Source organism: Lontra canadensis, unplaced genomic scaffold, assembly GCF_010015895.1.
Source record: "Lontra canadensis isolate GAN:19392208 unplaced genomic scaffold, GSC_riverotter_1.0 scaffold21, whole genome shotgun sequence".
Classification (NCBI taxonomy): Eukaryota; Metazoa; Chordata; class Mammalia; order Carnivora; family Mustelidae; genus Lontra; species Lontra canadensis.
Window position 1 is genome coordinate 24,589,273 of NW_022631015.1, and position 15,042 is coordinate 24,604,314.

Sequence of the window (15,042 nt, forward strand, 5' to 3'; positions counted from 1 at the left end):
AGACCATAACCTGAGCTGAAGGCAGAGGCTTAACCCACTGAGCCCCCCAGGCGCCCATAAGCCACTTTTCTTATCCATGGTTTATATAATGTGTTTCCCCATTAAAAAGAAAGAAAGAAAAAAAAAGTGGATCAATGTATTTCCTTGTAAAATAATGAGCTGTTGAAACAACAAGCTGTGAAACTTAAAAGAAAGATACAAATTGTTGGTAAATAATCACAGCCATGAATCTGAAAAACCCCCAAATACTGTGCTCCTCCAACCAAATAATGACTTACTGAAATCCTGAGTCAAGCATTCAGCATTTCCAAAGACATTTCCCTTCTACCATTTTACCCGTCATTTCATTTTGAGGGAATCTATCTATACTCTCTGTTCATTTGTTCATTTCTTTGAGAGAGAGTGTGCGAGTGTGAGCAGTTGTGAGGGTGTCGGGGGTGGAGTGAGGGAGGGGCAGAGGGAAAGAAAGAACCTTGAGCAGCTCTACAGCCAGGGAGAAGCCCGAGAAGGGGCTCCATCTCACAACCCTGAGATCATGACCCGAGCCAAAACCAAGAGTTGGACACTTAACTGACTGAGCCGCCCAGGTGCCCTTCTACCCTCTTAAAAGATGCTCATCTTTCTCCTAACAGGTGATACGTGGCCAGAGATGATGGAGAAAGACAACACCAGCTCTTTCGAAGGCTTCATCCTGGTGGGCTTCTCCGACCGTCCCCACCTAGAGCTGATCCTCTTCGTGGTCATCCTCACTTTTTACCTGCTGACTCTTCTTGGCAACATGACCATCATCTTGCTTTCCACTCTGGATTCCCAGCTGCACACACCAATGTATTTCTTTTTGGCCAACCTCTCGTTTCTGGACATGTGTTTCACCACGGGCTCCATCCCTCAGATGCTCTACAACCTTTGGGGCTCAGACAAGACCATCAGCTATGTGGGCTGCGCCATCCAGCTCTACTTCGTCCTGGCGCTAGGAGGGGTGGAGTGCGTCCTCCTGGCCGTGATGGCCTACGACCGCTACGCTGCGGTCTGCAGACCCCTGCACTACACCGTCATTATGCACCCGCGACTCTGTGGGCAGCTGGCTTCAGTGGCATGGCTCAGTGGCTTTGGCAATTCCCTCATAATGGCACCCCAGACGTTGATGCTACCCCGCTGCGGGCACAGGCGGGTGGACCACTTTCTCTGCGAGATGCCAGCACTAATCGGCATGGCCTGCGTAGACACCATGAGCCTCGAGGCACTGGCGTTCGCCTTGGCAATCTTCATCATCCTGGCGCCACTCATCCTCATCCTCGTCTCTTACGGCTACATCGCGCGAGCGGTGTTTCGGATCAAGTCAGCCGCTGGGCGAAAGAAAGCCTTCAACACCTGCAGCTCCCACCTAATCGTCGTCTCTCTCTTCTACGGCACCATCATATACATGTACCTCCAGCCAGCAAACACTTATTCCCAGGACCAGGGCAAGTTCCTCACTCTCTTCTACACGATCGTCACTCCCAGTGTTAACCCACTGATATATACACTGAGAAACAAGGATGTTAAAGAAGCCATGAAGAAGGTGCTGGGGAAGGTGGGTGCAGAAGGATAGCAAAAGTTTGCGGATTGTCTTTTGACCCATCTTCTGTCTACATTGTTAGGCGTAGCAAATGGAGGACTCTTCTGACATCGCAGACGGAAGAGGCGCTCAACGAGACAGGGAGCTCAGCGTTTAGAGAGGCTGAGAAGATGCGACATTCCTGAGTCTGCCCTCACTTGTACTCCTCTCAGGTCCCTGTAAGCCAGGCACCAATCACTAGCAGGGCTGCGTTTCGGGACCAAACAATGACGCACGCTTACAAAATACCAGCCATGAAAGTAGACACCAGGCATTCTGGTATTCACGCCAGCCTCTATCACAATGATTTATACTCAGTAAGTCCTCAACATATATGAAAGAATACACTTAGAAGTGAAAAAAAAAAGTATTTTTTTTCCTAGGAAGTTCACATGTACTTTTATAGTGCCAAATTTCTGGATGAGAGGCAAAACAAATCATTCCATTATCTAGCTCTTAGTATCTCTAACACCTCCATGTAGGTCCATAGTGTGGCTCTTGCGTATTTTTAATCATGGCTATAATGAGTTTAGAGACATTTATGTTTGGCCTTTAGAGGCAAAAGTGAATGAAGACCGTTATGTAGTCAGACCGTGAAGCGTTTGTTTTATATGGAAGACAGTTTCTTGCTCATATTCAGTACTTGTTAATACTTTATATGTGACCCAAAGAAGGCTAAAAGGTCTTTTATTTTGTTTTGTTTTTTCTAATTGTAGTAAAATATACACAATATCAAATTTACCATTTTGACATTTCTCCGGCTCTCGTCAGTGGCATTAAGTATGTTCACATTGCTGCAGGACCATCAGCATCATCTATCCAGAACTTTTATGTCTTCCCAAACGGAAACTCTGTGTCCATTAGCAATAACTCCTCATTCTCCCCTCTCCCCACCCTCTGGAAACACCATCTGACTTTTAGTCTCCATGACTCTGACAAAGATCTTCCTGCTTAAAATGTTTGAAGTTTATTAACCTCCACTGCCCCCCTCTGTCACCAGGATAATCTTGAACAGAGGCAGAGAGCAGTGACACCAGTTCTGGGGAACTGTTGGAATGTTTATGATTGGGTGTTCTTTGCATGTTGATTTCTTCATGTTTATACCCATGACTGTAGTCCCTTGCCAGTCATAATGGAAGTTGACTGGAACAGTCTGTATTAGATGAATGAATCCTAAAGGTAGGCAGGTATCTTCAGACCTGAAATATTACCAGTTGAATAAATCCCATCTCATAACATGGGAAAATATATGTTATGTTAAAGTTTCTGCAAGTAAATAAGGAGTTTTAAATGTGGGGGTATTGCCAGCAGTATCATTAGGGACTAGATGAAAGATGGGTTTAGCAACTTCTTTTTTAAGAAAGTTCAGATTACTCTAGAGGCTCCAGAAAAAAATACCAAATACCTAAATAAATTGTTCTCAAAAAACCATTTTCAGACACAATGTGCATATTTCCTTATTTGTAACCAATAATTCTTGTACTTTGTCCAGATAGATTACATTTTATTTTAGATTAGTTAGGGCTTGTTAGAAAGGGTTTGGGGCTTAGTTTTGACTATGGTCAATATTCCATTATTCCCATAAGAGGGTAGAATGATTAGAATATAGTTGATTTTTCCTACTTTATAAATTAAGTAAAAAGTGATATGTAGCCATGATGATGTCTATGAAGGCCGTTATTAATGCAGAAGAAGTATAGAATTTGGAGACCCATGACCTGGCATTTTCCATTTCTTACACTGAAAAACAACTTATGTGTCCTCCTGGTACAAAAATATGCTACGCAATTAAGTAAATAAAAATCCTTTTAGAGTCAATCTCCAGAATCATAAGTGATTATTGTAATTTTATATAATTTCTATGCTGTTTAGCTATGCATTATTTTAGGAGCAACAACATCTTGAAGTGGGGGCAGGAGATCAAGAGAGAGTATAAATCTCTATAGAAACAGCACTTTTGGTAGCATGCTATGGAATTTCCAGCCAATTCTCTCAGCCACGGAGCTTAATCTTTCTCCAAAGAAACAAATATTACACGTATGTTCATATGTGTATGTTTGTGTTTAAACCCGCTGTGATTTAAATTAAGGGTTATGAGATGATAGTTCAATAAATGCTTATCAATCAGATTATCAGATCATTTTCCATCTTGTCTTGATGAGTGGTACAGGGACCTTGAAGACAGCCTTAACCGATTTTATATTTTGTCTATGTTCACATTTTTCCTTCTCATTCACCTCTTCAGCAAATACATATTGTGCCAGGCACTGGTCTGGGTACTGGAACAAAGCACCCAACGGATTCCCATGGCACTGAGCTTGTCATGGACAAATGTTGGAAACCTCATCACAATAGGAACATTTGTAAGTTTTAGGAAGATAAACATAACAGGGACAGAAGCCGGGAAACAGGGCAGAGCTGCAGTTTTAAGTGGAGAGGGTCAAGGAAGAGCTTGGAATCTACGTTTAAGCAAAGGTGTGGTGGCAATGGGAAGCAGCTATGCGGCTCCCTGGGGAAGAGGGCATCAGGCAGAGCAAGCAGCAGGCACACCATTTAGATCAGGAAGGTGAGGAGGAAGCAGAGAAAGGGATGAGCAAAGAGTGGGAGGGACCTCAAGAGCACGCATGACCCTGGAAGGAAAGAACAGGAACTGTTTCCAGAGGGATGACTGGTCAACCATCCAACATGCGGCAAATGGCCACCTGAGATTGAAGAGGAAAGTTACCCGGAGCAGGCCCAGCCCAGGAGGCCCCGGAAGATGGAGGGTTACCAACAAGAAGCTAGAGATAACCAGAAGCCCCACTGGGACCAAGAGATAACCAGCTATTTCTGCTTCTGTAAACAGACTTCCCTCCACAGGCTCCTGCACTACTGTTCCCGCCTAAAGCAGCCTCCCTCCGCTCCCTCAGTTTAAACCTACCTACTAGCAGTCAGCATGGCCCTGGGAACCCCCTTACGCAGGGTCCAGAACTTCGAGCATGAGCTCATCTGGGTCCACCGGCATAAAATAAATCCGAGTTACGCGCTCCGAGTGTCACTTGGTCTCTCCCAGGTCTGATTTTTATTTTTTCCACAACAAGATCAGGAATGAAAACTGACCAACAGATTTAGTGGTGCGGGTCTCCCAGACAAACCCGCAAAGAGCTATTTCCATGGAGGATCGGGGATGGCGGGGGGGCGGGGGGGGGCGGGTACTGGTTGGAGCACACCCAGGAGACAATGAAAATGTGAAATGCAGGCGGTGAGAGCCCAGTCAAATCCTCCGAGAAGTCTAATGATGGAGAGAAACAGAGACAGGGTGTTAGCAGTAGGGACGGAAGATTTATCAGATTACCAGAATCATTTTTGAAACGAGAGGAATTTTGACAAGTTTAGAAACCAGGGAAGGGAATGATCCAGCAGTAAAATGAAGATTCAGGAAAGAGAAAATTGCAACAGTGATGACCTTGAGTAGGTGGAAAGGAACAGGAACCGGTTCATGAGTGGACAGTTTGGCTTGAACTAGGAGCAAGAGTTCACCGCAGCAAGAGGCACCGCCAAGTGCGTGAGCGCAGGTGCTGACGGTCCGTGAGCTTTGAGCAGGGGCCAGTGCGAATTCTCTTCTGACCCCTATTCTTCTCAGTCCCAGATAGGAAGAAGGCACTGCAGCCTCACTGTTAACACTGCAAGTCTGTTAAACCAATAGAATAAACTAAGTACCACTTAAGTGCCTGAAAGGAATAGATTAGAGGACTTCGTGCAATTTAATCTTTCTCTCTTTGATATAAGATAACTGTTCACTGCCTCTCTTAGCGTTTGTTTGTCATTTTAGCTGGAACATTCCTTCCTGCTTTTCCTAACTCGCTCTTGCTATCATTTTTCTCCTGTATATTAAATAATGTGGAATATGTTAAAATACATAGCAAGCGTCAACACCGATTTTCCTCTCTCTGTAAAAACTGTATGGGCGTGTTTTCTATTTCAGACCAAAAGCCCCTGACATATGTGTGGAACGACCGTAAGACAGGGAACACCAAAGGGAGTCTTTGATGGGTTTTCTCCTCCCTTGCTGGTCACGCAGGCGTTCTCTTGCTACCAATGCACGACAGAGTCCTTCTGGGGCTTCACTGAGTCTAGGTGTGAATCATCGATCTCATTCTTGCCCATAAACAATGCTGACAAGCTGGTCCAAACCTTCCTGAAACTCCTCAGACCAATTGTTACATAACAACATTCTTAATCGGCACATTTCCTGCCTTGATCAGGGTGTGCCATGCAGTGTATCTCTTCTTTTAGTAAAACAGTTCAAGCCAATTCCAGATGCACTGGAACTAACCCTCAAAACATGCCACCAATCCCTTCTCATTCGGCTGTAGCCTCCTGCAGGAGTGGAGTACAGATTCAAGGCTCAAGAGATCGCAGAGGCTTCATGCTGGTCATCAGAATCAGGGGGTGTGCAATTCCTAGGAGAGACATGAACAAAACCCTTGTTCACATGACATACGCTTCCAAAAGCTCCTTCTAGTTATCTCGTCTCCCATCAGCATAATAGTCTACCTCCCTTAAAAAGCAGTCAGGACTGGTAATTTCTGGTGTCCTGGAGGGCTTGTGCTAGGTCCTGTAGGGTTTTCCCCTGGCCCTTGGCTATGGTATCGTAGGCACCTGTAGCGTATGGACACTCAGATGGCCCCCGTCTGGAACAAGGCAAAGACACACTCTCAAATGTGCTGTTTGATGGTGTTCCAACTTCCCTCAAATCTGATATACATACGTCAAAGATAAAGTTAACTTTGAGGTGATGGGGATTCCACAGAGAGAAGGGCTAGGCGTTTAAGATCGTGAACTTCTTGAATGAATGGAATCTCATCTCCTTCTTGGACTTACTGTCTCTATATTGTGGTTTCTTCACTTGTAAAATGTGGATAATGATATCGCCATGCTCAAAGGACTACTTCAATTTTAAACGAACTAATATGTGAAAGCATCTAGAACAGTTCCTGGTATGTAGTAAGCATTAAGGGTATGTTGTGTTGTTGTAACGTTAAAATATACTAAAGAAAGACCATTCCTGCTTCCACCTTTTGGAATAGAATACTATTTCTAAGGCCATTAAACTCTGTAAGGTTCTCAATCTCACACCACTTTCTAATTTGTCTCTGCATTTGTATGATAGCCTCTATTCTTGAATCCCTATTTTTTGGAGGTCTCGCTAGAGCCTGCCCTTAACCCTACAGACTTCTATCCTGGGATAAGATGCCAGGATTACATGTCTCAACCCTTCCACAGCCACACCACCACCAACTCCAAGGGCAGTAACTAGATTTTGCCTGAGTCGTAACATTCGCTCACGGGAACCCATCTGATGCAAGGATATTCTGAGTTTATTCTGAGCCTTTTACATGCTGAACCTAAGGCTATCCCAAGACCTCTGCATCTTAAAAAAAGAAACTATAGGGGAGCCTGGATGGCTCAGTGGGTTAAGCCTCAGCCTTTGGTTCAGGTCATGATCCCAGGCTCCTAGGATCTAGTCCCATGTCAGGCTCCTTGCTCAGCAGGGAGCCTCCTCTCCCTTAAAGAAAAAGAAATAGAAACTATAAACTAAGAAAGAGGTTTGGATATCCTACTTTGATTTGTACTATTAACTAGTCCCTGCCATCCATGGGCATGCTCTTAGCCACCATTATTTCAAGCACAGGCCCACGCACGCTGCGGCAGTAACCCTCGATCCTCCCTGTGTTTCTCATATGTTGTCCTTCGGATTCCATATCCATCTAGCAACGAGCTTTGGGTTTATTATCTCCAAGTTTGAAATTGCCTCCGACCCCGCGGCCTTGAGATGCTTCCTTAGACTCTGGGGTATTAATACTTGGTGCTCTGTGATGCTCTGTTACAGGTTTGCCACGTCAGGGCTCAGTTCCCCCGAACACAGCCCCTTCTTGCTGGGATCTCACACTGAGGGATCCAGCCCACGCCGGCTGTCGCTAGAACGTCCCTGTGCCCATGTCTGCTCTGTTCTCATACCGAGCAACCGGTTGGACAGTCAGAAATTAAGACAGTAAATTACAGCATTCCAGGAGCTTTTTCCTTAGGGACCAAAAAAAAAAAAAAAAAAAAGAGAGAGAGAGAGAGAACTACACCCATAAGCAACCCTCAGGGGAATAAAGGTAAGATAAGGTGGAGAGGGACACTAGCCAAGAAGAGAAATTAAATTTAAATGAATCAGAGTGCATACTTCATAGTTTATCTCTTGTTTCCTAACAGACTCCGTGACCTTCGGGAAGTTTGTTTAACTCCTCTGAGCCTGTTTCCACATCCACAGACTGAAGACAGGTGTAGCGGTATCAGAGGACTTTGCTGAGGACCGTGAGGGCCCGCCCCGATGCTACTCCTATTCGTAGTAACTGCAGGTTCCCCGGGGCCCTTGCTAATCCGGCATTATCTCTTAATTTTCCACTTCAAGGACTACTGGAATTTTTTAGTTTACTGACCTTGTTCTATTCTGTAAACTAAAGACTCAGGGGGTGATCTCAGGGTTGTGAGACTGAGCCCCACTCCTAGCCCAGTGGGAGTCTGTTGGAGATTCTCTCGCTCTCCCTCCGGCCCTCCCCCCTGCACTCACTCTCTCATTCTTTAAAATAAATAATTAAATAAATGACATCTTTAAAAAAAATTTTTTTAAATAAAATAAAACGTGATTTAAAAATAAAATACGATTTTCTTAACTATCTATAAGAACTTGTGGGAAAAAAAAGGAAATCCTGCATTAAATGAGCATTATTTTTCCCCAAAAGATTGCACCCTCATGCCCATTCTTACTTTCAGAGGTAAATCACACTGCTATTTGGGGAGTTTAAAATATTATGAATTATTTTTGGTGGATTAAATCTTAATTTTTTTCCTTTTCTGTTTTACTTGTTGTGCTTTCCTTCTTCCACAGAAAGAAGGAATTCTCATTCTCATTAATCCCGTGTAGGGCTATGATGCATAAAATTATATTTAGAGCATTTTAGTCATTGTTTTATATAGTTAAGAGCATGTTAGCTCTGTTTTTCTTGTGTCTTCATCTCGTCACTGAGCAATATCTCAGGCAAATACTCCTGGTGCAGATTAGTTATTAGTCCATTCTCTACCGAAGGACTAAATTTTTTCTTCGTCTTTGGTGACAACAAACACTGCAACAATAAAAGTTCTTGTTCTTATGCCTTCATATGCTGATAATTTTATTTCAACAAGGACCCCGAGCACTCAAAGCCAAGGGTTTATATAGCATTTTCAAGGCACTTTCCCATAGCTACATACATATCTTGTGCCCCACGTTGGCAGTCTAACTTTGTTTAACCTTTTGTCACCCCGGTGTCACCCTAGCGCCATCCTGGTGGTTAAGTGAGATTTAGGTTCAGAAGAAATTTAACTTTATTTACATTTCCTTCTGCCTCAGCCTCCTTCAGTTTTATGGTGGGGAGGGCGACCTTAGGCCTTGAGGAACTAAGCCATTTGTCTCTGGAAATTGGGCCATTGAAGAGATAACCTTTCTGTTGTAAATCACCAGGATATTTGCAAACCAAGGGAGACTCACGTCTTGCAGGATTGTGATCTCTGCAAGTTAACTATTTGTTTTCTTTAACGTCTGGTCCCTGTGGCGCCATCGCCTAACCGCCCTGGTGGTATATGATTAAGTTGTTTCTTAGGTTTTAGCTACTTTCTCTTATCTCAAGTTACCTACGCCTGTGGGCTGGTTAGGGACGCTCAGTAAAATGGCTTCCCGGCCTTCAGGATGGCCATTCTTATGCTAACTCACCCTTACAGTGCAAGGTGCCGGCTTTTGCTTTGCCCAGATGGCTGTACTTATGTCAGGGCTAGACTCGAGGTGGGTACAGCCTTGTTTTTCTTGACCTCCACACCTGGAGCTGGTTTCCGGGACTTGTTTTTAAGTCCTTGGGGGAAGGGGAGCAGGAACAGTTTAAGGGTTAAACAACAAAGTTATTGTTTAACTTCAATGGAAGCCTCTGGCTAAAATAGAAATATAAAATAGGTCCTTACAACTATCCTATTTATTTCTAAAAATCTAGTGATACTTTACATTTCTACCCATAATTTTTGAGATTAGCCTTTTCCCTTCAGAGAGATCACATGTAGGAGCTCCTGCTGGTTATGCTTTTTTTTTTTTTTCAATCCAATAAGTGGCTTATTACTTTTCTCTGGTTGGTTGGGAATTTAAAATCTTCTCATGTAGATTTGCTATTCTGAGTTGTATGTTCAAATTATTTGGTATTTTTTCTATTATGTTATTTGTGTGTTTTCTTGGGCTTTGTAAACTTTTTTTATATTGTAAGTATAAACTTTTCATAATTAGAAATATAATGTGTCTACTCTCATACCTACATTTTAATACTTAATGTGTCTACTCATCTGAAAAATTGATATGGAGCTACTTCTAACAAATAAAAATAAATCCTGAATAGGAGGGACTATAGAAAAATATAAATCATTTTTTAAATCTTACAAAAACAAATCTACAAAATCATTCTAAACAGAGGTAGGGTTTCTTCACTAAGCCTAGAAATGCAAAAATCTCTCTTTTTAGTTTCAAGTTTTTATTTAAATTCCTGTTAGTTAACATATGGTGTAATATTAGTTGTGGGTGAAAAAAAAGTATTAGTTTCAGGTGTAGAATTTAGTGGTACAACACCCCGTGAAAAAAAATCTATGAACGAAAAGATAGGAATATTTAGGAATATGATAAATAAAACCGCTTTTTGTAAATCAGGGCAGTAAAAGGATTTCTGGGGTGGATTAAATGGAAGTCAGTTTTATTGTATAAAAATTGAACTCAGAATTTCAGAGCAGATGCAGTTTTCTTTTCCGTGTGGCTTCACAGAATTTATTTAGTAGCTTCCAAGAGGAAATTAACTCCCAGTTTGATGGCACAAAGCCCAAGTTTTATTTGATAAGGTATTTTTGTCCCTGTTGTCGTTCCCTTTCATCTTGGAAAAGACAGTCTCCAGAGAAAGGGTAGTGATGGAGCAAATCCAAGCTAAAAATGGAAGTGGCTTGGCTGAATTCTCCCTCCCTACCCATTAGCGATCAGGGTCAATTACCATAGAGCACAGAATGGGGTTGCCTTCCCTTATAAATCAGAGCACATGCCAACACAATTTAATAAAGAAAATTCCCTGTCCTCATTTATATTGCAAATCTGGTGAGGAGAATTCTGAAAATAGCAGTTAATGCCTTAATACTTTGCATTGGGAATACCAGAAAACCACTTTCTGATTGTCTGCAATATTTTTTCCCTAACCTTCTATTTTCTGAGTTAATCCTGAGTGGACATCTCATAATTTGCCACTGGAAAAGGGGAACAAGGAGTTGGACAAACTTTGTCATATCAACTTTACAACCGAAGAGCTTATGAAGAGCTCCTACTTGGTTTATTTGAATTCAAAGCTTTCTGGACAAGGGCGCACACATGTCATCCTATCTCTAGTGCTTAATATAGAGGTATGTAGAACACTTTTCTGGAAATTATTCTATAAAACATGATGAAATGTGGGTGTTCTGAGAACTCATCTTGTGGACTTTATCATTATATGGCAAAAACCCAAGCCTCCAATTCGTTATTGCATTTATTTGCTGATAGTGTTACTGACGAGGGAGCAGAAGGCTGGCTGAGGACAAAGCAAAAGGCTGATACCTTGCAACCTCCCCCTCACCCCCACTCCTGGGTGGGACATACCTGACATTCTTTTAGGAATCTCCCAACTATCTTAATAGCTTGCTAAAAAGGGCAAAACGACCTTGGCAATGGCAAGGCCTCTGGTATCTGGTATCTTGTAGGTCCTCTTTAGCATATGAAAGTTCTATAAAAACCTCCCTTTTCCTTACCTCCCCCAACCCCATGGTACATAACTGCCACCCCCAACAACCCAGGGCAGCAGCTTTTCCTGCCCACGGGTCCTGTCCCCGTGCTTTAATAAACCACCATTTTGCACCAAAGATGTCTCAAGAGTTCTTTCTTGGTCATCGACTCCGGACCTCACCCCATCAAACCTCACCTATATTCTAAAACCTTATCATTACTTTGCATGTTTGTTCCTCTATGGAAAACTGACTTTGGAGCAGAGCAGTCCTTGGTTCTAATCTCCAGTCCCCTACGTGTGAACTCAGGAGAAGAACTAGTCTGAGCTTCCTAACGAGTGTTTCTCCCTGAATCAATCAATCAATCAATCCTTCATGTAATGTGGGACGGAGAGGAATGACCAACTTTCCTCTCTATTCTAAGCCAAACTGCAATGTTGTGCGAATAAATTACTCTTACTATTACCCTCACATTCCAGTAGCAAGACGGAAGTTCCGTGTACTACTTAAAAGCTTTCTGTCCCCTCAGAGGCATGAGAACCTGCGGAGACCTAGACCCTGACAGTGCTACGTTACACAGAAAACAGAAAATGCCCATGCTGCAAACTCAGTTGCTTTCCAAAACCACTCAGGAGCCTGCCCAGTTGTGTAGTGACTTTGTGGCAGCATCAGCAGGACAACTCTTGTCGATATAGTTTTAGAACCTTGGTGAGGTTCAGTGAGGTGGAGTCCAGAGCCCACGACCAAGAAAATTCTCGAGACATCTTTGGTGCAAAATGGTGGTTTATTAAAGCGCCCATGGGCGAAAGACCTGCTGCCCGGGGTTGTGAGATGAGGCTCATTGTGTATGGAAAAAGGGGTTTCAGAAAGAACTTTCATATGCTAAAGAAGTCTCACAGGATACCGGAGCCCTTGCCATCGTCAAGGTTGTTGATTCCTCAAGTGAGGCATTAACACTTAGATAGTTGGAACTTCCTTGGGGAACAGTACCGTCTGGACGTGGTCTATGACCGGACAGGCCAACCAGTGCACAAGCTCTCCTTAGTTACATGGACCTGAGGTCATTTTTTCAACACTTGAGTAACGACGAAATTGTGAGGTTGTGAAATCTCTACTGATTCCATTTGCCCTGCTTTTCGCAATTCCTATTATTAGAGGAAACCTTTTCTTTTTTTTTTCTTCTTTTTTTTTTTTTTGCCAGTAAGTTACCCAGTATCCCCATACTCCAGCCTCTAGGAAATCTTCATATGGACCCTGAATTTATACTCAGTTTTGAGGATCTCTTAATGGCTAAATGATTACATTTATTTAAGATTTTTTTTATGCTATTAAAGTCTAAAGCAATATTGGTCCTTATAGTTAAACTCAGAGTATAAGTGAGACATTTAAAGTTATTATATTATACACAATAATTTGTGTTAATAAGAATTACTTATTCATATTAAATTAAAATTAATAAAAGGTTTTAATATACTTTGTTTACTAAAAATTAGAATGAGGAGTAAAGGTAAATATTAAAGTCTGATTTACTCTCTCTATTCTCACTGGCCAGTGATAACAAGTTTAACACTTCTGCATACTTTCAGGAAATTTTTATACACATGTGATTACTAAGATATAATATTCTATCGCCATATGTAAGTAAATGCATGAAGCATGCTAAATGCGTGTTCAGGTGCTTGTCTTTTCCCCTCGGGATTTGAGCATTTTTTCTTTTAAGATTTTATATATTTATTTGACAGAGAGACACAGCAAGAGAGGGAACACAAGCAAGGGGAGTAGGAGAGGGAGAAGCAGGCTTCCTGACAAGCAGGGAGTCCAACACGGAGCTCTATCCCAGGACCCTGGGATCATGCCCTGAGCCAAAGGCAGACACTTAACAACTGAGCCACCCAGGCACCCTGGATTTGAGCATTTTGCACATTCCTATGTTTATCTGAATTTATATCTCTTTCTCATACCTCATTTTATTGACAGTGGCATAGCAACAGAGATTTTCTAAGTGACTCTAAAAGACTTCCTACCACTCTGTAATGAGCTATAGACGTGAGCGAAATTAAAGCATAAGTTAATAATTCAAAAATTGTGTTCCTATCATTAAATTCACATTTCTAAACCAATAAAATAATAATAAAATGGAAGAGGGAAGTGTCAGCAAGGTAGCCGACTCGGGGATGGATACACGCTCCGCACGTGGCCTTAGCAAACTTAGGCCTCTCAACAGGCTATTGGCTGAACATTAGAGCGGCAAACTCCCTGTGACCTTGGTCCACGATGCTGTGCTAGGGATCTCCCATGGAACATCACCTTATACTTCAGGTCAGAGTCATTACTGCCTCTGCTGTTGAGGTGGGTGGTTTTAGAGCTGTGGAGGGGACAGGAGAGTAAATTGTCAACTCACAGGGTCATAGTACATTGGTGGACCTAGGACATTCAAGGTCGAGCAATCAATCCCAGGCAGCTTCCTCTCTGAACATCTCAGAGGTCCAAGGTCACTACAGTCTGTTTCATTCACACTCACACTACCACACCAGAAAGGCATTATTATACACATTTTCTAGATGGGGACCCTGATATTCAAGAGAATAAGAAGCATTCCCAGGATGATATAACTAATGACTTTATTTAGTAGAGATTTTATTTAGTTGAGAATTTATTTAGTAAGGATGTAACTAATGACTATTTAGTAGAGACAACCCAGGCTTGTCTGTCTCCAATGTCCATGTTATTAATATCTTTTTATTCTGATTCTGTGAGCTCTTAAGAGGCAATAGACATTTTTTTAAATATGTCTGATGACTTTCTAGAACCTACCTACATAGTTTTTGGGATGATGAGATGATGAAAATAATTTTAACTGTTTCAGATGATAAGGCAATCTCCATGGCATTGAGGAGAAATTAGAATGAAAAGATAGGATGGCAGGAATTATAACCAAATCTTTCTAAAAATAACGATTGAGGTGGAAAGTAGTACAAAGATTAACAAAATGACCAAAAAAATCAAAGAACACATTTTATTAAATTTGTTAAAATTAGGTATTTACTTCTTAAATTTTTGGCTTTCTTTTGTCTTTTCTTTCTTTCTTTTCTTCCCTCTTTCCTCTTTCTTTTCTTTTCTTTGTTTCTTTCTTTTACTTTCTTTCCCTTTCCTTTCTCTCTTTCTTAGCCTTCCTTCTTTTCTTTCTTTCTTTCTTTCCCCCTCCCTCCCTCCCTCCTTCCTTTCCTTATTTCTTTCTTTCCCTTTCTTTCTTTCTTTCTTTCTTTGTAGGCCCCACACCTGGGGAGCCCAATGCAGTACTTGAACTCACAACCCTGAGATCAAGACCTGAGCTGAGATCAAGAGTCAGATGCTTAATGACTGAACCACCCAGGTGCTGCTGGGCTTTCATTTATGAAGTACTGACACAAATATAGAAAGATTAAATTGTAGAAATGCCTAAGTACTTATGAGTATTTCCAACTATGTATTTTTCATATCACAAGCAATGTTTTTTCTATATGTATCTTCAAACAGGTAGTAAAGTGATTATAAATAAAATGTCAATAAGTATGTGTTCATCGATTTCCTGAATTCTTGTGTTTCAGGAAACAAAAGTCGAACCATTGATC

General features: G+C 41.9%; 1 protein-coding gene across 1 annotated transcript; it reads left to right on the plus strand.

Moving 5' to 3' along the window:
- Positions 1–649: 649 nt before the first annotated feature.
- LOC116870072 (putative olfactory receptor 2W6) lies at positions 650–1,591 on the plus strand. The gene has a single exon (XM_032861775.1). It carries the CDS (start codon positions 650–652, stop codon positions 1,589–1,591), a length of 942 nt encoding a protein of 313 aa, XP_032717666.1.
- Positions 1,592–15,042: the final 13,451 nt, after the last annotated feature.